At 41.5% G+C, this 24,867-nt stretch overlaps 1 protein-coding gene across 3 annotated transcripts in view; it reads left to right on the top strand.

Moving 5' to 3' along the window:
• The first annotated feature begins 12,181 nt into the window (after window positions 1-12,181).
• The window catches only part of SEC11A (SEC11 homolog A (S. cerevisiae)), a 38,611-nt gene continuing 25,925 nt past the window's right edge, over window positions 12,182-24,867 (top strand). The window contains exon 1 of one of the 3 annotated variants that reach the window (XM_008565736.1): window positions 12,182-13,294. In XM_008565736.1, the coding sequence (XP_008563958.1) occupies window positions 13,244-13,294 (51 nt within the window). In that variant the 5' untranslated portion in view covers window positions 12,182-13,243. The remainder of the gene's footprint in view (window positions 13,295-24,867) is intronic. The other 2 variants (XM_008565744.1, XM_008565728.1) reach the window with 2 other exon arrangements.

The following is a 24,867-nucleotide window of genomic DNA, read 5'->3' as shown; positions in this document are numbered from 1 at the left end:
GGGCCTGAAAAAAGTCCTTTTGGGTATGATGTCAGCACAATATAGTAATAAACAACTCCTCTGGGCCAGGTATTTTCTATAATACTATGTTATCCCCAATTTACAGAGGAGGAAACTGAGGTTCAGAAAAGTGAAGTCATCTGCCCAAGGTCATGCTGCTAGTAAATGCCAGAGCCAGGATTTGAACCCAGTCATATGACTGCAAAATACCAAAGCTTGCCTACCCCTACACCAGAGACAAGCAGAAAAGTTGGCCCTGTGGGGGAGAAAGGATACTTCTGTCAACACAGAGGAATGAAGAAAGGGCTGGAAGAGATGTGTGCATTTATGATTTGTGTTTATCTGCTACTTAGAATTATTCTCCTTCCCGCTTACATATGTAAGCAAATGGACTTTTAAAGCTGACATGATTGAGAAAGCCTAACTTTACGTAGAAGAAAATTCAAGCCGAAGAACCGAGTTGACCTTTCTGTAGTCAGAGAATGAATTGGATGTGGTCAAGAAAGTTACAGCTGAAGATTCAAGACAATTGTGTGGCCAATTGATTCACCCAGCCCTCTATCCCCATAGTTGCTTCATGGAAGAATTAATCCTCCCTTAACTCAAGAGAATAGAGGGCAAAACAGTTTGCACATATTGACAAGTAGTTTATTGAAATTAAAAAGATTTTGTGATGTACTTCTCATCTATCAATATTTTCTGATGGGTGACTTCAAAATACCTGCCCAAAGAACACATCTCTTTTATTTTTGCCAAACTCCCACATACAACGAATGAAGAGAAAACCAAAACCAAACCACAGAGCAAAGGGACTGTGCAGTGTCATGGTCAGGTCATGGCCTAGAGCCAGAGACACGAAAACTGAGAGCTGTTGTGAGCAAACTGAGCAAACAGGACCCAAGGTCCAGGACACGGCAGGGGAGGTGGGGTGGGGGGCAGACCCTGTCGCCACACAAACATCCCAGCCCCATAGGTCACACCACGGTAGCTGAGAAAATGCCAGAGTTCAAGGGCGTCTAGCAGACCAGGAAGGAACTGAAAAAGCAGCAAAAAGGAAGCCACCTGACCCAGCTGGCCAATTAACCCGTACATACACAGCCCACCCACTTCTCAGAAGAATCCTGTTCATCACAGCATGCTTTGTATAGAAGTATGATGCAAGTCACATACATAATTTTAAATGATCTAGTACCCATATTTAAAAACATAAAAAGAAACAGGTAAGATTAATTTTAATAATATACTTTATTTAGCTCAATATATCAAAAGTATTCTCATTCCTACTCATAATCAGTATAATCGATAGTTTATATTCTTTTTTCATACCAAGGTTTTCAAGATCTGGTTTGTATTTATCACTGGCAGCACATCTCAATTTAGACTAGCTGCATTTCAAGTGCTCAGTAGTTACATGTGTCTAGTGGTTATTGTGTTGGACAACGCAAACCTAGAAAACCATACTTAACATTTTAGCATTAGAGCATTTTGCCTATACTTTTTTCTTTTCTCTTTTTTGCTTTTTTCTTTCTTTCAAAACATGTTGAATTGGGTAGGGCTGGATTTTGAAGAAAGTGGGAGAAAACTCATATTCTGAGAGTCTTTAGTTTGAAGTTTTGAATGATTCAGGCACAGATCTCCTAGTCAATTTTCTTTCTATCCCTGAGAGATGACTCTTTTCATTTTTTGTTTGTTTGTTTTGTTTTAAAGCCCCATGGTGCACAGAATCTTTAGGGAAGATAAAAAGGCAGGAGAATATGATGCAGGTGTCTGCTACCGAGTATTCATTCCCTTTCTTCAATCATCCGTTCATTTTTTTTCTTAACAGTTACTAAGCATCAACTATGGGTCAGGGACTGTGCCTAGAGGTAGCTTTACAGACATATTGCCTGGCTTATAAAGCCTACAATTTAGCAGAAAAGCCAGACAAATAATTACAATAACATGTAGTAAGTGTTGTGATAGGATAAGTACGAGGGGCTGAGTGGCTACCTAAGAGAATAATTTAACCCATTTTGGGAGATAAGAGAATGCTTTGGGGGGCCGGTGGTGGAGGGAATGATGTTTAAGCTAGAACCTGAAGATTGAGTAAAGTATGGCTAAGCAAAAGGGAGAAGGGAGTGCTGGAGAATGCCACACAGAGCAGCCGTAGGGAAGGCCCAGGAGCCTTTTGGGGAACTGAAAGAAGTTCAGTGTGGTTGGTGCCTCCAGGGTGAGAGGTGAGGCTGGTATCTGTGCATTATTCACTGGGCAGCCTACTTAACGGCGGGAGGTGGAAGGCAGGATGTTGACAAATCTGGAATAGGCAGGCCCAACACAGGAAGTACTCCACCCCCAAAATATTCCTTCAGCAGTTCAGTTCAAGTTCTCTAGTTACAGACTCAAATGTGTTAACGAGCTTTTCTTTAAAACAGCAAGAATCTGTGGTATGGAGATTACTCTGTTGTCTTCTCAGATTATGTCAGGACTTGAAGCCTTATTCTGGATTCAGAAAATTGAACATGATTGAAGTTTCATACGGGACATATAAAAGTACACATAAAATACAAGTGTGGAACCTTGTAATGAAAGGGTGATTAACCTCTTAAGGAAGGTCTGAGCAGGTTTCACATAGGATATGACACTTAAATAAAGTCTGGAAGAATAAGCAGGAGTTTGTCAGACCTCTAAGTAGGAGGGTATTCTTATAATAATAACCACTGTTTACTAAGTGTCAGCACTATTCTAGTGATTTTCACTCATTAGCTCACTTAATCCTCATGAAAATCCCTAGACACTCTAATCCCTTTTTCCAGATGAAGAAACTGAGGCACAGAGAAGTAAAGTAATTTGTCTGGAGTCACACGGTTCATAAGAGTTGGAGCAGTTTGGCTTCAGAGCTCACTTCATTAACCCATCTGCCATATCCTTGGGCTGTAGGTGGTTGGGTTTATATGGATTGTAGGGTAAGGAGTTGGCAAGAAATGTCAGAAATCAACCTGATGAAGGAGGCAGTGGCCAAATCATTCAGTTTCAGCATGAGCACCTTGAAGACAGGCTTATAGTAACCTTTAGGTAAATTTTTTTTTTTTTTTTTTTTTTTGTTTTTTTTTCCGTTTCCGGCAACGGATCGCAACCCTCAGTGTCGCCCCCGTACCGGACCGGGGACCGGCAACGGGATTGCAAGCCTCGGTGTTGCTCCCGCGCCTCGCTCAGCCAGTGAGCGGGAGCCGGTCTGTATGTGGGATCCGAACCCTCGGACGGGAGCTCCGCCGCGCTTCCCAAGCGGCGCACTATCCAGTGTGCCACTGGGCCGGCCCTAGGTAAATATTTTTTATTACTTGAATGCATATATAAATGATTGCTAATGATCATATCTTTGAATGCATTTGCATTAAGAAAAAGTTATATTCATATCCAGATTTACACAAGTCACATTTCCAGTGGTGATTTGTTGCCTCAACAGATTCCCATGGATCCCTTAAGCTATCAAGAGGGATATCGGGAGTCAATCCCCCTGTCATTAGCCATAAGATCCAAGAGCTCAAAAGGTGACTAATAGATAGGGAGGAGGTGTAAGCCCCAGTTGGAGGGGAGACGCTAAGGTTGTTCCCACTCTTGGCCCTCTACCCACAAGGTATCCATATTCACAACAGGGCTCTCTCCTCTCTAAGAACTTATAAAACAAACATCAAGGCCCCTTACTTCTTTTAGCCAAAGCAGTATGGCCAAGCAGGAAATTGGTGTGTCTCCCTCCCCCCACAACAACCACCATCACACGTATACACATACCAACCCAGAAAGCTGGCACTTCCTTCTCTCAGCTGCCTCTGCAGCTGTCCGGGACTTTTTAGAGAGAGCTCTCTAAAAATCTTCCAGGGAGACTTGTGTGACTCCAGTAATCTCTCTGCACAGAAGGTGCCTTTGATTTTTGGGAATGAGATTTCTTCTTGACACCCCATGTTATACAGAGCTGCTGCATCTTTTAAAGTCATGTACTCTGATGTCCATAGTCATTGGGTTGACAGGCAGAAAGTCCCATCTCAGCGGTTCTGTGACCTGACCTCAGGGAGGCAAGGTAGATGGATCCTCCCAGCAAATTCAGATAGATCCTTTTGGGAGATGGCACTGGGGAAGAGCCAGGTCTCCAGTGTGGAGACCTAGTTTGCTGTGGTATACCTGGGCCCCTTCCTTTCCTGGCAAGGCCTTAGGGGGACCTTCTTCTTCCACCCACCACTTCCTTCATTGAGAAGGTCAAGGAGAAACTGCTGAGAGTAGCTATTTTGAATAGGGTTTTTTAAAAATGCAGTCAACTTTGCTTCTGCTGGTATAAACCCTTGATTTTTACAAAAGTAGTTAACCAAAGCTTGACTATAATGAAGACCTCCCTAGCCCTAAGCATTTGGACATTAGTTTGAACACACTTCCTGTTTTTAATAATTCATTGTCCACTTATAATTTGTCATCCATTGTGCCAACAGCTTTATTTACATGTACTATCTTCTTTAATCTTCAAATGACATAAATTCTTTTTTATTTCCACTTTACACACTGGAAAAACAAGGACGAAAAAGGAGATTGCTGATTGGCCCAAGATCACGCAGATGGTAAGCACTTGATCTGTGATTTAAAGCCACGTGGCCCTGACTTCACCTCTATACTAAGGTGCTTCCTTTAGGCAGGCCAGCAGACTCCCTACGAAGGAAAATACCAGACATGCCATTGTGAGTGACAGGGTCCAAAAGACTTATGGGTCAGGAAGATTGGCATTGCAGTCAGCAGAGAAAATAACCTGCCAGAGCCCCACGTTTGGAAAATTTAATTCCTCAGGCTTTACATCTTTATCTTGTCTGGGATCACTTGTACTAAATATCTGAATTATTTTCATAAGAGACTTTATTTCCATCCCAGCACTGCAGGGAACCTCATTAAACCTTTCCAGATCCTCCTAGTTTATATTAATCTCTCCCATCCTGTTCCTTCCTAATGCATTCTTTTCATCCCAATTATTTCTTGCTCATTCTATCTTCTCAAGACTGTGAACTCCCAGAAGGGCAGCCAGGGTGTTAGTCATCTCCCAACAACCAGCCCCGTTTCTAATCTGTGCTTAACATTATGCTTCCTCTTTTACAATTTGAAACTGCGTCCCAGCTTCCCTCAGAAGTCTCCTTTGACTAAGGCCATGCCCAAAACAATCTTTCTCTTCTCTAAGTTTTTATAACATGTATGTATAGGCTAAGTTATACCTCAAGTTGTTCCTTCTCATAAAGATATCTTTCTACTGCAAATGATACTGAAAGCTCTTCTAGGACTAGGGCTATATCTTCTGCTTTTTAATTTGATAAATCCTCTTTTAGCCTCGAGTACACGCTGTGGGCCACCATCCCTGTTGATCTGAGTGAGGATAATCCTATCTTTAGAGCCTTGCTTGACCCATCTGTCTCTGGAAGGGCTGGGCCTCTGGGGATTAAGACTTCTATTCATTCATTCAACCATGTTTTTTGAGTGTTTATTCCAGGTAAAATGCTGGGGGTAAAAAGATAGGTAACAAGGCCCTTGCCTCTAGGAAACTCAGAGTCTGGTGAGAGCAACCAATCCATAAACAGATGGTGAGTGTGTTAATAGAAGTGCCTGGGAAGGCTTCCCAGAGGAAGTGATTCATGAGCTGAATTAGAAAGGAAGCGAGGAGTAATAAATTTGGGGGCGGGATGCAGAGGAAGCAGTTTACACAAAATGAGAGTATACAATGTTCAGGGAACTACCCACTCTCAAGCATGAGAGGAGTGAGACTGGTCAGAGAGGTTGGCAGGGTCCAGATGATAGAGTGCCTTCTGTAGCATACTAAGGAATTTGACTTTATCCTGAAAGTCATAGGGACCTACTGAAATATTTTATGTAAGGAAGGAAAATAATCAAATTTATGGTTTGGATAAATCACTCTGGCTGCAGTGTGGAGGATAGATTGGAGTAAGGCAAGACATGGGAACAAGACTGAAGGCCAATAGATCAGTTAGAAGTTCATTGTAGTATTCTGGATAAGTGACAGCAGCATGAACCAAGGAAGTGACTGTGGGGATGGAGAAAGTAGACAAGTAAGAGAGATATTAAGAAAGTAGAATAACAGGACTTGGTGACTAATTGGACTTGCGAGGTGAGGGAGAGGGAAGAATCAAGAATGACAAATAGATTTCTTACTTTTGTGACTGTGATGCCATTCATGGAGAGTTGGAACATAAGAGGAAGAACAGGTCTTTTATAGGGAGTAGTGGGATGGAGGAGATATGACATTGGGGATAGTGAGTGTGAGATTTGGACATACAAGTGCAGATGCCCAGAGGCAGTTGATAAAGAGGTCTGACACCCACGAGGAGATCAGGGCTGTAGGTATTTGAGAGCTGAACGTGTAGAGAGAGGGTAGTGGAAGCCATAAGAACAGATAAGATCACTCAGAAGCAGTGTGTTGAGTGAGAAGGTGGTGCAGGATTCCACCATTTAAGGAGTGGGCTAAAGAGTCCATGATGGAGTCTGAGAGTGATCAGCCAAAGGGGTAGGAGGCAGGCTGGGAAAAGGGACCTAATGGACCTCGAGGGATTTCAAGCAGCTATTTTATGACTTTTGCAGCAGGATGGGTACAGAAACCATATTTAACAAATATATATATTTGTTAAAATTAATTGAGTTGGGCCTGGCCAGGTGGCGCACTCGGTAGAGTGCAGCGCTTGGGAGCACGGCGGCGCTCCCGCCAAGGGTTCGGATCCCATATAGAGACCGGTCCGCTCACTGGTTGAGCACGGTGCGGGCATGACACCGAGGGTTGCGATCCCGTTGCCGGTCACGGTACAGGCGCAACACCGAGGGTTGCGATCCCGTTACCGGTCAGTAAAAAAGACAAAAAGGAAAAAAAAATTAATTGAGTTGTATACTTTTTATTTATGTGTTTTACTGCATGTAAATTATACCTCAATAAAATACTCAATATAAAAATTTTATAAGCAATATTTGAACATGATCATGGAAAAAAAGAAAGTCAAGGGGGAGAAGTTGAGGGAGGGAAGCAATGATGCAGATAAACATGTTCCGAGGACATGAAAGGGATAAGCCTTGGGCAGGTGGAAGGAAGCCTCTTTGACTAAAAGAGGAGTAAAAGAGAAGACAGGGATTTTTATGGAAGTAGATAAGTTGGGTAGGGGACAAGGTAGGAAGTAGAAAGAGTTTCTCTTTAATACTTTCTTTTCTCCGTGAAGCTGGACTCCAGATGTGATGGTTTAAAAATATGTCCATAAATTCTTTGCTACTCCTCCCTTCAAAAAATGTAACTTAGTTCCACTCCTTTTGAATCTGTAGTGGACTCACTTCTAACAGAAAAGAATATAGAAGAAATGATGACAAGTCACTTCCAAGATTGGGTTATAAAAGACTGGCTTTTGTCTCAATAGGGTAACCAACTGTCCTGGTTTACCTGAGACTGAGGGGTTTCCTGGGGTGTGGAAGTTTCAGTGCAAAAGCTGGGAAAATTCTGGGTAAACCAGGACAAGATGGTCACCCTATTCTTGGACTGGTGCTCTCTTGCATCATTCACTCTAGTGGAAGCCAGTGGCATGTTGTAAGCTGCCCTATAGAGATTCACATGGCAAGAAACTGAAGGTGACCATTGTAGTGAACAGCCACCCAAGAAATGAGTCTTCAGTCCAACAGCCCAGGAAGATTTGAGACGTACCAGCAAGAACATGAGTAGAGTCAGGAAGTAAATCCCCCCCCCACACACACACTTAAGCCTTCAGATGAGACTTCAGCTGCTCTGAACAGCTTGACTACGACTTTATGAGAGACCTTGAGCCAAACCATACAGCTTACTGGCCCCAAGTTTGTGACCCACAGAAACTGTTAGATAACATTCATTGTCTTAAGTGGCTATAGTTTGGAGTTATGCAGAAATAGATAACAAAGTAAGGAGATCATTGAAAATAAGGAGAAGTGGTGAGATGGGTTTCTAGGACCTAGCACATTTGGATGACTTTCTTTTCCGGGGCTGGCTTGTTTGGGGATCCAAACTGGTGACCTTGGTGTTAGCACCACGCTCTCCCAAGTGAGCTAACTGGCCAGCCTGGATGACTTTCTCTAGACAACTCCAGACAATGTGCTTGTACACTGTGCATGCCATTGATATTATGCAATGTCCAACAGTATCTTTTGGTAAAGGAATTCTGCCAAATGTTATTTAGCTTTCTTACTGAACATACTGACACTAGCTTTAAATGCTTCTTGGCAATAAAATGATCCATCACTATTTGGGCTATGAAAAGTGTAATTTTAAAGGATACCTTTATAGCTTAGATCACTTTTCTTATCTTCAAGGAGAAATTTCATCAATGTTTTATTAGGAAGCATTATTTTGTGCTTTTTGTTCCCCTAGAAAACATTTGACTATAAGATTGGCCACTGAGCTTTAAAAAAAAAAAAAAAAGCACTAAAGCTTTATTGGCTTTATAACACTATTTGACCAAGTTTCATAATATAATGCACTGGGAACCAGGGTCAAGTAGACCACCAGTCTAATAAAACTTGCTTCTCAGAGGTTCATTGTATTTCCTATTAGCGCTTTTCCTTTTCAGCTGATCATTGGAATCCACACTTGTGGATTACTCAGCCCCAGTCCAGTCAGATTCACCCCGTATATATTTATATGCACTGGATTTCTGGTCAGTGTTTCACTTGCAACTTTTTTTCTGAATTTAAAAGTATTCAACATCCTGGCTGGCGGGTTAGCCCGTTGGTTAGAGCACTGCCTCGTAACACCAAATTCCAAGGGTTCAGATCCCTCTACTGGCCAACCACCTGAAAAGTAAATAAATAAAAGTATTCAACATTCTGGTTTAATTAACTTCAACTAACTAGCTTGAGTTACTAATCCATTTTTGTGAATTGAGAAGGAAATATGACATAGTAAATTTTTTTTTTTTTTTTTTTTTAAAAGATGACCGGTAAGGGGATCTTAACCCTCGACTTGGTGTTGTCAGCACCACGCTCTCCCAAGTGAGCCACAGGCCGGCCCATAAAATTTTTAACTTAGCAAATAAATAATAACACATATATAAAACAATACATTATATTAACCTCATCCTATTTACTGAATATTAGCTGAGACAAATTATAGAGCCAGCACAACATAAACTTTAAGAGCAAAGTGACTATTGAGTGTAACATGATTTCTGAGAAAATCATAAGTAATCTGTCACTTAAAATTTCTGGAATAGGGCCGGCCCAGTGGCGCACTGGAGAGTGCGCCGCTTAGGAGCGCAGCGGCGCTCCCGCCGAGGGTTTGGATCCCATGTGGAGACCGGTTGTTCTGGAATAGGGCCGGCCCAGTGGCGCACTGGAGAGTGCGCCGCTTAGGAGCGCAGCGGCGCTCCCGCCGAGGGTTTGGATCCCATGTGGAGACCGGTTGCTGCTCACTGGCTGAGCGCGGTGCGGGCACAACACCGAGGGTTGCGATCCCGTTACCGGTCACGAAAAAAGACAAAAAGGGGAAAAAAAAAATTTCTGGAATAGATGCGAATAAAGCTTTTTCATCCCACTAAAACAGCGTGTAGGTAACTGGATAGGTCACTGGTTCAGGGACCACACATTGAAAGGATGCAAATAGATTGTGAGAAAATCGCACAGTCAGGTGACTGGAGGACTCACTGAAGTAGACGTAAGTCAATGGAGTTGGGGAGTGGAAAAGCTGAAAGAAAATGTACAGTGTAGTCCCATTTGTGTAAAAAAAGAGTGTAAAATTTAAATACATAGAAAAAAGCACTAGAAGGGAAACTTAACAATGGTGACCGTAGCTCAGCTGGTTAGCATACAGCCTTATAACACCAAGGTCACAGGTTTGGATCCCCTTACCCGCCAGCTGTGAACAACAAAAAACAAAGCTAAAAATCAGTGGTGATTAGTGTAGGAGGGGAGTCGGTGAGCAAAGAGAACATTCGTGATCTGATCTATATATGCCTCTTTGTTTTTTGTTTTTTCCCCAATTGTGGTCAAATACACATAACATAAAATTTACCATTTTAATCATTTTTAAGTGTTCTGTTCAGTTTTGTTAAGTATATTCACATTGTTGTGCAACCAATTTCCAGAATGCTTTTCATCTTGTAAAATTGAAACCCTGTGCCCATTAAACAACTCTCCATTTCCCTCCCACCTCCCCCAGCCCCTGGCAACCACCCGTCTACTTTCTGTTTCTATGAGTTTGACTTCTTTAGATTTTTCATGTAACTGGAATTATCCAGCATTTGTCTTTTTGTGATTGGATTATTTCACTTAGCATAATGTCTTCAAGGTTCATCCATATTGTAGCATGTGTTGGAATTTCCTTCCTTTTTAAGGCTGAGTAATATTTAATTGTACTTATATACCACATTTTGCTTATCCATTCATCCATTGAAGGACATTTGAGTTGCTTCTACCTTTTGGATATTGTGAATTATGCTACTATAAATACAGATATACAAATATCTCTTCGAGATCCTGCTTTCAATTCTTTTGGATATGTACCCAGAAGTGGAATTGCTGGATTGTCTGTCTTATTTTAATCTTCTGTGATGAGAGTATACTTATATATTATTTGTATAATTTAAAATGTACAGAGAAATGAGGAGGTAATCATCAGAAGGCAAGCATACATATATTAAATGTAGAGCAGGGTTTGGCCATGTGTGGGAATTGTGTGTATTCAACAAGTGACGTTTTAGACTTACTCAAGTTTCCTCAGTGGTAAGAGAGCGCCTTCAGGCCAGACTAGTCTGATTCCTCAAGGTATGGATAAGGTTGGAAAATTAAACAGGATTATTCAAATACATTCTTCAGTTTCCTACCTCTGCACCTCTATTCCTGCAGTTCCCCTCACTTGGTACATTCTTTTTGCCTGCCAACTTTACCCACATGTCAGATATGTTTCACTCACATCTCAAATGTTCTTTCCCCTCTGGGGCCCTTTTGAAGCTCTCTGTAAAGCTTCCTAGCTAGATTGACTTTTCTCACATCTGAAGCCCCACAGGGCTTTGTGCCTCTCTTCAGGCTCTTTTCTTCACAGGAGGTGGTCCAAGGCTCATACTCATTTAAGTTGTTGCTGAAGCTCACCTTTGGATTTGAATTCAGCATTAACAAGCATACCAGCCAAGAGCTCTACCAGCCAGAATTTAGATTAGCACCCAGAGTCAACATCTGTGGACAAATACTTATTATCGCTACATGTCTGGCACTGTTACAGGAGCTAGGGATAGAGGGGTGAACAAGATTAGGTTCCTGACCTCATTGAGTTTACACGTATTTTCTTTTACAGGCCTTCCTAATTTGGAGAAATCAGGAATGCATTTTTTCTTCTTTTTTTGGCAGGTGAGTTGTTACACACTCCTTGGCTGATTCTGACTTCCATGGCCACTGTCCTGCTAGGAATTATGAGGTGCCTAGGGGCAGCAGTTGGAGATAACACACATTTTAAATTCAACAAGTATTTATTGGGTACATAATATGTGCCAAGCTGTGTATTTTCCACTGGAAATTTAACAGTGAACAAGGTATCAATGGTTTTTTTTCTTTCTCATAACTGCTTTATTGTGATATAATTCACATACTGTACAATTTACTAATTTATGTGCAATTCAATAGTTTTTAGTATATTCACAGAGTTCTACAAATATAACCCCCCAAAGAAACCCCCCATACCCATAATCTCCCCATTTCCCCCAATTCTCCCAGCCCTAGGCAACCACTGCTTTTTGTCTTTACAGATGTGCCTATTCTGGACATTTTACATAACTGGAATCATATAATATTTGGTCTTTCATAACTGGCTTCTTTAACTAAACCTACTGTTTCAAGGTTCATCCATGTTGCAAATAATTTATTGCCAAATAATATTCCATTGTATGGATATACCACATTTGTTTATCCCTTCATCAGCTGATGAACATTTGGGTTATTTGCACTTGTGGACTATTATGAATAATGCTGCTATGAACATTCCTGTCTAAGTTTTTGTTTGGACAAATGTTTTCAGTTCTTCTGGATGTATTCCTAGGAGTGGAATTGTGGGTTAATCTGGTAACTCTGTATTTACCTTTTGAGTGACTGTAACTAGTTTCCAAAGTGGCTGCACAATTTTACATTCCCATCAGCAGTGTATGAAGGTTCCGTTTCCCCATATTGTCTCACAAACTTATTATCTGTTTTTATTATGGCCATCTTCCAAATATTTTTTTAACTTGCTATTTTGAAAAAACTTTCGATTTAAATAATTGCAAAGATACTACAAAGAGTTCCAGTGTATCCTTCACCCAGCTTCCTCTAATGGGAGAGTACCAATATTTTGAAACATAAGTAGCAAGAGATCCAGCTTTAGCCCTTGTTGGCTGAGGTGGGTATTAGGAGTTTCAGCCAGTCAAAGCAAATGATGTTTACATGGACAGGAGACAGAAGACAGCCAGAAGAGGGTCACATCAAGGTAATTCAGGTAAGAAAACCACAAGGTAGAATTCAAGGAGACGAAGCCAAATTTTGTTAGCAAGGGTCAAGATCGGGGAGGAAAGGGCTCCCTGACCACCGGCACCACTGACGGTCTCCTCACACCGTTGTATTGTCTGGTTGTTTTCTAATTGTACCGGGCTGTTCTCTTTCCACCAGACTGTAAACAACTGGGAGCTTCAGACAGTGCTTTGAAAGACTCTCATGTCGCCCACCCTTACACGAAATGCACTTGAAACCACCTTAGTCTTCGGCTTCCCGTAGCGCGGGAGACAGGAGAACGGAAGGCCAGGCGACACGTCTAGTGCCACACCCAGGAACGCGCCGGCCATTCAGGGGCCACTTCTGCCCGCCCAGACCGGAGAGACGGCTCCCTATTGGCCAAGGGTGCAGGAGGGTCCGCCTTCCGAGGTGGCAGGGCAACCCTTCCATCTAACCCTGGGTCGCCGCCTCCTTGAGGGGCCGCCGGGGCGAGCGCCGAGAGTGGGCTCCGCTTGCTTCTCAGCAGACGAAGAACGGAGCGGGAGGGCCCTCCTACAGCGAGGCCAGGCCCGGAGGCTGCATTAGAAAGGTCGCGAGTCCTTTTGTCTGCTCTCTGCAGCGAAGGGGCGGGGCCGCCCCGGCTTCCGCCCCGGAAGCGGAAGTGCAGGCTCCGCAGGGTCCTATCCAGTGTGAGCCCGACCCGTTTCCCAGCTGTTCAGTCCGCTGGTCTCATCGCTCCCTCTCGCCTGACCGTGTCCCGCTTGCAGGGCCCGCCATGCTGTCTCTAGACTTTTTGGACGATGTGCGGCGGATGAACAAGCGGCAGGTGAGTTTGGCCGCCCTTTGTTTTCCTGGGCTCCTCTTGTCCCTTCGACGCCTCCACTATGGGGCTCTGCAGACCCCTGGGTCCGGGTCTGAGGGCCTGAGCAGATCTGTTGCCCGGATCGTTCCCTTTTTTTGGAGTCTGTCTAGAGGCTCCTTTGTCCTCCCCCCTATTTTTAGCCCCCAGCTTATTCCGGGCCTGCCTGGGGCGGAGGGGGAAGAGGTGTCTTCACGTTCCATTCTTCCCAGTGAGCCAGGGGAGCAAATGGAAATCGTAGGGCGCTTTGTAAGTGGGAGTTGGCGTTGGTTGGTTACTGTTTTAGACATTGTAAGGTGGCAAACTCATGGTTTCTCCAATAAGAGCAACTCCCGATGGATTCCAGAGAGAAGAGGTTTAGCAGTTCTCTTCTGGGGCGCTCGGGAAGGCGATTGTAGGCCCCACAAAAGCCTTTTCGCTGCTTTCAGTCCGTCGCAATCCTTTTAGTACACCTGGGCCCTAGTGGGATGCACCAACTTTAACTTGGACCACTCAGGGCTCAGAGTTGGAGTAGATACTCTACTTGCCCACTTAGCAGTAAGGTGGCTGCCCTCGGAATCTCTGGTTTTACCGTCGAATATCAGTGGCACAGGGATCTTGAAATTTAGGTCTCCTGATTTTGTCCTTAAACCCTACTCTGTCCTGGTCTTCTAGATTGTATGCCTAATGGTACTGAGAATACTATTCTAATTATTTAGTCATTAGAAAAGATTGTTTCTTTTTGTCTTCAGCACCAAATGTCTGTAGAGCCTATTTTTGCTTGCATTGGATCTTTTTACAGTATTTTGCCGTTATGATTCTCCTAATATCACTATTAAAGATTTTTTTCTTTGGACTTGTGTTTTGTGCTATTTAATTACCATTTAGGGAAGTAGATATACAACCTTCCTTTTCTCTCCTTCAGGTCTTAACTAGCTCAGTGTCACCGCCTCTTAGACATGTTTCCCAGTTCCTTCAGTCAGAATTGATCATCCTTTTCAAATTGCCCAAAACGTTAGTGTATCATTAAGATAACACTTCAAATTCTCACTTGTATAGCGTTGTCTTTTTCATTCATGTTTGGATTTCTAGGTGCATTTCTTCAGACATTTCTCTGAAGAAAGTATTTATTTTGGGTTTGCTATTTATTGTACCTTATCCTAGGTACAATGAGAGAAATGTAAAGATAAATAAGACCGACTCTGCTTTCAAAGAGCATAAATATGTAGAAAATGACTAAGGCAAAACAATAACTTTTTTGAACTCTTGCTATGTGTGAAGCAGGTAATGTTATTCCCATTATACATAAGAAGAAAATGATACTTTGTGAGAAACAATACAGTATAGAAGTTAAGAGTAAGCACTCTGAAGCTAGACTTTGGAAGTTTGAAGTAGTTCTGCTTATTACTAGCTGCGTGACTTGGAGTAAATTACTTAACCTCTCTGTGCCTATCTTTTTTTTATTGTGGTAAAAATATGTACAACACCCCCCACTGCTAAATTTGACTGGCTTAACATAAAATTCCCCATTTTAACCATTTTTAGGTGTGTACTTCAGTGATACTAACTGCATTCACAATGTTGTGCAACCATAAGGTTGCTGTGAAAATTAAATGAGTTAGTTTATATAAAGCTCTTAGAAGAGTGTCTGATACATGGTAAGTGTTAATTGTGGTGGTGTTGTTGTTGTTGTTAGAGAGATTTAGTAATTTGCCTAAGATTGAAGGTAAAAGTAGGACTTGGATTTGATCTCAGGTCTTATTCCAAAGCCTGAACACTTGGATAAAAAAGGATATGACAGGTTCTAGCAGTGGTAGGAAAATTGTGAGAGATTCCAGCCAGGGCCTTAAGAACAGCTTCAAGGAGGAACTGGCATTTAAGCTGGATCATGAAAGACCTTCTTAGTATTATCATCTTTGTGTCTTGGTTAGCATTTTGGTGATTCAAGATGAAGGGGAAGGAAGAACATTCATTGAACACTTGCAGACCTGCTAGGTGATAGGCTATGAGGCTACAGAGATGTACAAGGCACACTTCCTGCCCACAAAGAGTTTATCAGTCTAAAAAGAAATAAAGAAAATGTCGAGTATTACAAAATAATGTTTTAAAACAAAATTACAGACAGGGAACAGAAACATGAAGATCGAATGAGGTGGATGCCCTGCACTTCTTTTTCCTTAATGTGAAATGATTGTGGTTCAGGATTCATTGCATACAGGACATTCAGGGTTAGTGTAAGTTTATATGATAAAATTGTTCCCTGACCTCTCAGAGGTTGTTAGAAATGGATGGGAGGGATTGGATAGCACAAGATAGGATGAAGGGAGAGTTATGAATTGAGGTTTTATCTGTACATAATATCTGGGAAAAAGAATTTGTGACTGCAGATTTTGACAGCTAATCAAATGAAAAGAGGAAAACTAGACTTTTGGTTTTATTCCTCTAAAAATTGCTGTCATTTGCATAACTTCTGTTTATGGCCTAATTGCATATTACACACATCATCAAATGTCTGGTTACTTTGAATTTTAATTTTTTTTCCCCCTTATCAGGTTCATAGAGGGATACTTTAGTAAATAAACTTTATCTATTTAAAATGTAGGGCTCGGTAAGTTTTACAGTTACGTACAGCCATCTCAATCAGAATACAGAACATTTCTATCAGCAACAAGATCTCTTGTGCCCTTTATAGTTTGTTCCCCCTCCAGTCCTAGGCAATTACTGATTTGCTTTTTGTCACTATAGAGGTGTTTGCATTTTATATAAATGGAATCATAGAGTATACTTTTAAGTTTTAACTGAATTTTTTCTCTAATTTTTTTAAGGCTTTTTTTTTTAAAGCAGTTTTAGGTTCAGAGCAAAACTGAGGGGAAGGTTCAGAGATTTCCCACATACTTCCTGCCTCCACACATGCATAGCCTCCACCATTATCAATATCCCCCCCACCAGAGTGGTACATTTGTTACAATTGACAAACCTACGCTAATACATCATAATCACGGAAAGTCCAAAGTTTACATTAGGATTCACCCTTGGCATTATGTATTCTGTGAGTTTGGACAAGAGTATAAAGACATGTGTCTACCATTATAGTATTTATAAGAGTGTTTTCACTGCCCTTAAAATCCTTTGTGCTTTGCCTCTTCATGCTCCCCACCCCAACCCCTGCAGTCATTGATCTGTTTACTGTCTTCATAGTTTTGCCTTTTCCAGAATGTCATATAGTTGGAGTCATACAGTATATAGCCTTTTCAGATTGGCTTCTTTCTCTTAGTAATATGCATCCAAGCTTCTTCCATGTCTTTCCATAGCTTGATAGGTCATTTCTTATTAGTTCTGAAAGGAATGATATTCCTTTTTCTAGATGTACTACACAGTTTATTTATCCATTCACCTACAAAGGACATCTTGGTTGCTTCCAAGTTTTGGCAGTTATGAATAAAGCTGCTATAAACATTCATGTTCAGGCTTTTCTGTGGATATAAGTTTTCAGCTCCTCTGGGTAAGTACCAAGGAGCATGATTGCTGGATCGTATGTTAAGAGTATGTTTAGTTTCATAAGAAAGTCCTTTACTGGGGTGTATTAGTCTGTTTCTGTTGCTTATAACAAAATACCTGAAATTGGGTGATTTGTAAGAAAACAAAATTTATTGGTTACAGTTTCTGAGGCTGCAAAGTCCAAAGTCCAGGGAAACATCTGGTGAGGGTCTTCTTTGGTGGTGGCTTTACAGCAACGCAGGGCTCTCACATGGCAGAAAATGGTGGAGCAGAGAGAGAGACTCTCACATGCTCTCCTTTTAAAGCCTGCAACCATCCTCATGAACTAGGGCATGGTCTTTACAATCTAGTCATCTCTTCAAGGCCCCACCTTTCAGTTATCATAGGATCTCCCACCCTCAACAGTTACAATGGGGATTAAGCTTCAGTGACTTTGGGGGTGGGGGGTCATTCAGTCCACTGCATGGAATATCAGATTTCTTGAAGCTTTTCTTAATACATGATGCCTTGATTTGTAGAGTTTGCTTATTTCTGTGCTGTAAATATCTCAGATTTCATGCTACCAACATGACATCACTGAATGCAGAATTAGGAAGAGACATGCAATAGTGCACATCTATAATTTTCACCTTATATATAAAATAGAGAAAATAACCTCAAGAACATAGATAATAATAAGTTGTAGTAAAATAATTAGGAATTGATACATTTAGTATATTTATTGCCTTTGTTTTTAATATAGTTTAATTGCATTAATTTTTTTTTTTTTTTTAAAGATGACGGGTAAGGAGATCTTAACCCTTGACTTGGTGTTGTCAGTACCACGCTCTCCGAAGTGAGCCACGGGTTGGCCCTTCATTGCATTAATTTTTAATAGCACTGTGTTTAACAATCAGCTTGCAAAATTCCTGAAAATTTAGCAAATTGGCTCCAGCTCACCATTGATTAATCACCATTGGTTAATATGAGAGTTTTTTGATGTATATCGAGGTGACTGTTGTGTGCAGAAAAGCCTAGAGTTATCTTTAGTTTTAAAAATTAGTATTCAATTTATAAAAGCTAAAATTTAAAAACTAAGTTTTTAAGCTTTTAGAATCAGTGTACAAATCTGTCCTATTTGAAGTGTAGCAAATTTTAACAATCACTTTTAAGGGCCTTTGAATATGTCGTTTAATTTATAAGTTTAAACATCTTAAAAACATTAAGCTTAATTTATAAGTTAAAAAATTTCTTTCTAAGAAATTCAATTATTCAACAAACATCATGGAGTACTTATATGATTTTTATAAATCTGGAGCTTCTTAAGTTCTCTTAAAAGGTTTCAGCACTATAAATAGTAAACTTTCTGATTTAAAACATAAATCTAAAACAAATGATTACACATTTTCAACTGGAACTATTACTAGGCCAAATTCTCTGAAATTTTTTTTTTTTTCCTTTTTGTCTTTTTTCGTGACCGGCAACGGATCGCAACCCTCAGTGTCGTGCCCGTACCGGACCGGCAACAGGATCGCAACCCTCAGTGTTGCTCCTGCACCTCGCTCAGCCAGTGAGCGGCCGGTCTGTATGTGGGATCCGAACCCTCGGTGGGAGTGCTGCCGCGCTTCCCAAGCGGCGCACTGTAGCAGTGCACTACTGGGCCGGCCCCCCAAAAAATATTAACACTGTGCATAATTTCTTCTTCTTTTTCTTCTTCTTCTTCCTTCTTCTTCTCCTTTTTTTGGTGGGTGGCTGGTAGGGGAATTAGAACCCTGGACTTAGAACATCATGCTCTAAACAACTGAGCTAACCAACCAAGCCAAGCATAATTTCCCTTAAACATTTCTATTTTTTTTTTTTTTTGTCTTTTTGTCTTTTTGTCTTTTTCCGTGTCCGGCAACGGATCGCAACCCTCAGTGTTGCCCCCGCACCGGACCGGGGACCGGCAACGGGACCGCAACCCTCGGCGTTGCTCCCGCGCCTTGCTCAGCCAGTGAGCAGGAACCGGTCTGCATGTGGGATCCGAACCCTCGGGCGGGAGCGCTGCCGCGCTTCCCAAGCAGCGCACTTATCCAGTGTGCCACCGGGCCGGCCCAGGATCACCCAACTCTTAATGGCTATTACATCGATGTCTGATTGATTTCTGGATATTTTGGATATTTTTTTTTTTTTTTTTTTTTTTTTTAAATAATGAATTGGCCCTCTAGTAAAGCACAAAGAAACTTAGGGAATTTTTCTTAGACATGGACGTAATATGAGTAAATGTGCAGCAAATAGGAGGTTTGTACAGTACAGAGGATAAATCCATTACTTTCTTTGATTATTGAAAACTGATCTGGTCTTGTTTAGGATCAGGAAAATTTTATACTGGCAGGGTGTCCGTAGTTATTAATGAGTTGCCAAGTTTCAATGTAGAAATGCTAATATCAATGTCCATTACATACACAAGGAAATCACAAGTAAAATTTTCTTATGAACTGCAATTAACATACACGAGTATTTTTCTTGAGCACCCAGAAATCATTCTCTGTCCTGTGTAACTGATCAAAATCCAGAATATAGTACCATAGTAAGGATTAAAGGCATTTTCTTGCTACTGTTACTTGATACTTCACATCTTATAGTTTTTAAATAACGTTTTCTCTATGGACATAAATATAAGCATGATTATTCATTTCCACAACCAGATGGCACAAGCTTACAACAGTAAAGATGAGTTCCACTTAGGCAGAAACTGTGATTATAACTCTTCAAAAGGGTCATCTCTTCTGACTACAAGGAAGGGGATGAGTTATAGAATCTAAACACAGAAGGTGTCTACAGGGACAGAAAGCTTTGTCTGAAAAACATGGTTTATCATCAGGGTTTAGTCTGGGAAGGAGAACTACTATGAGTATTATGGGATAAGGGATTTATTATAGTAGTAAGACTACGCAATTGTGAGAGAAGCTGGATGAGGAAGAGTCTAAAAGTGGCAGTTTAGAGAGCCCATGAAGAGCTACTAACCAGCTCTTCTGAAGCACTGGTATGGGTGGACAAATCCAAGCTTGCCATGGAATCTGGGGCAGGACTCTGCATCTGGCTGCCGGGATGACAAGAGAGAGCAAATCGAGAAGTCTCTGTTAGTCAGCCAGAAGAGCTGAATGTGGGGCAGGGGAGAGTGAGGACAAACTGGATTCTGCTGGCCCCTTAAATGTCTCTCTCCACCACCTCTAACCACAGTGACATTCAGCATAATTGCTCCTGCTTCATTTTCACCTCCCACATCTTGGGCAAAATTCTCTTTTTGGCCGACTCTAATCCAGAACCATATAGTGAAGGGGATTTGAGGAAACTTAGCCTTTGTCAACTTGGCATCTATACTTATCTGTTTTAATCATATTTAGCTTTCAAATAAACATAAAAACTAGGTTATGTTTCTATCTAATATGATGTAACTGTCCTTTGTTTCTGTATTGGTCACTTGGTCATAGCTGTTTTCTTCCTCTGGCTTTAGCAAGAACCTAAATTGGTCATAGTTTCTTGCCCAGTGGAATGACCTAAACCTTCTTTACTGAAGGGTTAACGTCATAAGCAATCCTACTGAAATTGAGTTATTGGAGTTTTCACTAATTTCTACATGGCAGTACTTAGAGGGGCCTCAGAATATCCTCTGTATTCCAGTTATACTTGCTTCCCTCATCACATAATAGTAACCCTGTTTCCCTCTGATGGTCAGGATTGATGACTCTAGCCTATAAGAAAAAAACAAAACCATTCTCTGCATTTTGGTTCATTGGCATGAGGAGCTCAAAGTGACCAGGTAGCAGTCTTAACCTCCACTTTAGTGGCATCATTGTGTCTCCTGGTAGATAGTTATCTCCTTTGGGATTTAAAACTTCTAGACCAGCAGAACCCAAAGTCGTGAGTGGGAAGCAGAAATTTCACTAGTGATCATTAGCTTCTTTTAGTGAGAGGAGTCTCTCCTATTCCTACCCCTTAATTCTTGGAGTAGCAAATCCTAGCTACAGAAGAAGCAACACCATGTATTGGTTGCTGATTCAGACCATATGCCACATACTGGAGGACATTAGCCCAGCCTCACAAAGTGTTGCCACCTAGCTGGTGCCATAACTGTGTCCTCAAAAGGCCATTTGTATCACTCAGAAGGCAAAAACCACCCCAGTAATTGAACAAAGAAAATTTAATATAAAGAATTTTTAGGGCCGGCCCGGTGGCACACTGGAGAGTGCACCGCTTGAGAGCGCGGCGGCGCTCCCGCCGAGGGTTCGGATCCCACGTGGAGACCGGTTCCCGCTCACTGGCTGAGCACGGTGCGGGCGCAACACCGAGGGTTGCGATCCCGTTACCGGTCAGTAAAAAAAAAAGACAAAAAGGAAAAAAAAAAAAGAATTTTTAACTTGTAAAAAGCACTTAACTACTAAAAGGGGTAAAAGAGGACTCTTAAGAAGGGTCCTTAGCATGTGTAGAAAATAGCTACTACCCTCTAGGATGAGGGAGAGTGAACAGGGAAAGAACTAAGACAACAGTTTCCCTTAAGTCTGAGATTCAGACCTCTTTGGACATGGTGTAGCTGCCACAGGAACATGCAGCCTATCATGGCAATGACATTTTTGCTAGAGTAGTGAGCTGGAGTTGATTGATAGATGTGACCCACTGAGAGGCTGAGAAATTTGCCAGAGAGTGTGTATGGGCCGGAGCCAGTCTGTGATAGTCACTGAGTTGAGCACTACAAGGCCTCCTCCACTGGCTACCATGTGGAATAAAAACACATTTGAACCAGGAGGAAAATACCCTTCCTCTACTGCCTTGCACTGGCCCTTCAGCACCATTTATTAATATAACCTAACATTAAGCCAGCTGCCAAAGAAGAAATGTTTATAGAATTCAGCTTGCCTATACCAAGAAGGGTAGATTTTGGAGTTGAGAGACAATAAATTGATAACTGGTCTACTGTTTTACTGTTCTTTCAGGCCAGCTACTTCAAAGTGATGGGGGACATAGTAAGACTAGTAAATTTCATGACCATGTGCTCACTGCTGTGCTTTAGTTGCCATAACATAAATTCTCTGATAATAACACCAAGGTCATGGGTTTGGATCCCCACACCAGCCCTCTGCTCCCCACCAAAATAAAATAAGTTCCCTGATCAGAAGCAATGTTCTATGAGACACCATGAGGAATAGGGCATTCTGAAAGGTAATGGATGGTGATTTTGACAGAAATGCTGAGTACAAGGGAGACCAATCCATATTCAGAATCTATTCTAGCAAGAAGAAATTGCTGCCCCTTCTGTGATGGAAGTGATCTAGTGTGATCTGCCTGCCATCAGGAATAGCAGCAGTGTTGGTTTTTGCTGTTGGCAGGTTAGGCACTCAACATTGGCTAGAGCCTAATTGGTCTTGGTGAGGGGAAGTCCTTGTTGCTTACCTTTGTCTTGGCTGTTACAGCCACTTTGATCAAGACAAATGGCTGGGGAAAGAAGCTAACTGACATCCACAGAACAGGTCACTTTGTCCACCCAATTATTAAGGTGCTCTGTGGAGGTAATTCTTTGATGAGTATTTATGTGGGACATGATTATCTTCATGTTCTGTATACCTATTTGGGGAGCTCTGTCCATATACCTCTTTCTCAAACCTCTTGTCTCCAGCTTTCCAATGATGTCCCTTCCAAGTCTCTGACCATCCAGCCAAACTGCTAGTCGTTCTTGAGTCAGAATCAGTATAAATTCACACCGTTGGTCATCTCTCCTTCCAAGCAAAATGAACAACTTCTATGTTGCTCAAAGTTCTGTCCATTGGGAGGATTTCCCTTCATCACAGTTCTTCATGGTCAACCCTGAATGAGGTTGTAATGTGACAGCTGTCTACTTTTAGTTGGTGCTAGATGGCTTATATAGAACCGTCTTAAGTCAGCTGGCAATAGGGGACTCCCCATGAGGCAGTAAATGCAGGATGAATGAGAGGAAGCAATGCAGCATGATTAGGAGCCATGGGTATGAGTCACTTGCTCATACTTACTTGTGTCTGCAGAACATGCTTGAACTCAGTCTTTTTTTTTTTTTCCTTTTTGTCTTTTTCGTGACCGGCAACGGATCGCAACCCTCGGTGTCGCGCCCGCACCTCGCTCAGCCAGTGAGCCGCTGGTCTGTATGTGGGATCTGAACCCTCGGCGGGAGCGCCGCCACACTTCCCAAGCGGCGCACTGTAGCAGTGCGCCACCGGGCCGGCCCTTGAACTCAGTCTTGTATATGCTACTTCTACTTGATGATGGGTTACTTACTGCTGTGTATGCCCAACTTTATGGCTTGGGGGATCTGACAGCATCCAGTTCATGCTGGGAGTTCAGGTCACATGGTAACTGGATGATCCATGGTCAAGTGTTTAGTCTCTACTGGAATTCAGTAGCAAGCTAGAAGCTGTTTTTCAAGAGGAGAATAATTCTCCAAAGGACAGCATAGTTTTGCCTCCAAATCTCAAAGGTTTCTGCTGTCATTCACCTATAGAGGATTGCCAAAGGCTACATATAGCACCTCTATGTGTCACAAATACAACAGTAATCATTAGATCTTCTGGGTCATGTGGCCCACCTGATAAAACAGTCTTCACAGCAGCCTGGACCTGATGTAGAGCCATGCTCAAAACTGGCTCAAAATTGGTTTGCTAGGTAAATAGAATAAGTTGGGAAGTATTCCCTTTTCTTCAATTTTAATTGTTAGAAATTTTTTCTTTGAATACTTGGTAGAATTTACCAGTGAATGCATCTGAGTGAATGCCACAACTTTCCTTGTGGGAAAGTTATTAAACCATCAATTTAATTCATTTAATAGATATAGGTCTATTCAGTTTATCTGTTTCTTCTTGAATGGGTTTTGGGAGTTTGTGTCTTCCAAGGAATTGGTTTATTTCATCAAAGTTGTCTAATATATTTGTATAAAGGTATTCATAATACTTGTTTATTATTATTTTAATATTTCTAGTGATGTCCTCTCTAAATCCTTCCTGATATTGGTAATTCATGCCTTCTCTGTTTTTTTTCCCTGATTAGTCTGGCTAACTGATTTTCTCAAAAAACCAGCTTTTGGGGCCGGCCCAGTGGTGCACTGCTACAGTGTGCCGCTTCAACACCGAGGGTTGTGATCCCGTTGCCAGTCCCGGTCCGGTACGGGCGCAACACTGAGGGTTGCGATCCGTTGCCGGACACGAAAAAAGACAAAAAGGAAAAAAAAAAAACAAAAAAACCCAGCTTTTGGCTTAATTGATTTTCTTTATTGTTTTCCTCTCTTCTCTTCTTTTTTTTTGCACCTCTTATTTTTAGTATTTCCCTTTCATGGGTTACTTTGGGTTTCATTTGCTTTTCCTTTTCTAGTATTTTAAGATAGAAGCTTGATTTGGAAAATCCACAAATATTTGGAAATTAAACCATGCATTTCTAAATACCCATGGGTCAAAGAAGAATCACCAGGGGAATTACAATTTTTTTTTTTTAAGATGACTGATAAAGGGATCTTAACCTTTGGCTTGGTGGTGTTGGCACCACACTCTCCCAACTGAGCCATGGGCCAACTCTGAAATTACAAAATATTTTGAACTGAGTGTAAACAAAAATACAAAATATATTTTAAGACTCTTCTTTTTTTTTCTTAATATAAGCCTTTACAGCTATAAAAATTTCTCTATGTACTACTTCAGGTGCGTCCCACAAATTTTGATACGTTGTATTTTTATTTTTATTCAATTAAAAATACTTCCTAATTTCTCTTGAGTTGTTTTTTGTTTTTCATTTTACCATTGGTTATTTATAAATGTGTTAGAAGTTTGATTTTTAACTGTTTGGGGGATTTATCAGGTATCTTTCTATTTTTTTTTTTTTTTTTTTTTTAAGATGACCGGTAAGGGGATCTTAACCCTCGACTTGGTGTTGTCAGCACCACGCTCAGCCAGTGAGCGAACCGGCCATCCCTATATGGGATCCGAACCCGTGGCCTTGGTGTTATCAGCACCACACTCTACCGAGCGAGCCACAGGCCGGCCCTATCAGGTATCTTTCTGTTATTGATTTCTATTAGTACAACTTGTATG

Source organism: Galeopterus variegatus, unplaced genomic scaffold (assembly GCF_000696425.1).
Source record: "Galeopterus variegatus unplaced genomic scaffold, G_variegatus-3.0.2 Scaffold14, whole genome shotgun sequence".
NCBI lineage: Eukaryota > Metazoa > Chordata > Mammalia > Dermoptera > Cynocephalidae > Galeopterus > Galeopterus variegatus.
Note: the sequence above shows the minus strand (reverse complement) of the source record. Positions and strands in the feature narration are given on the sequence as shown.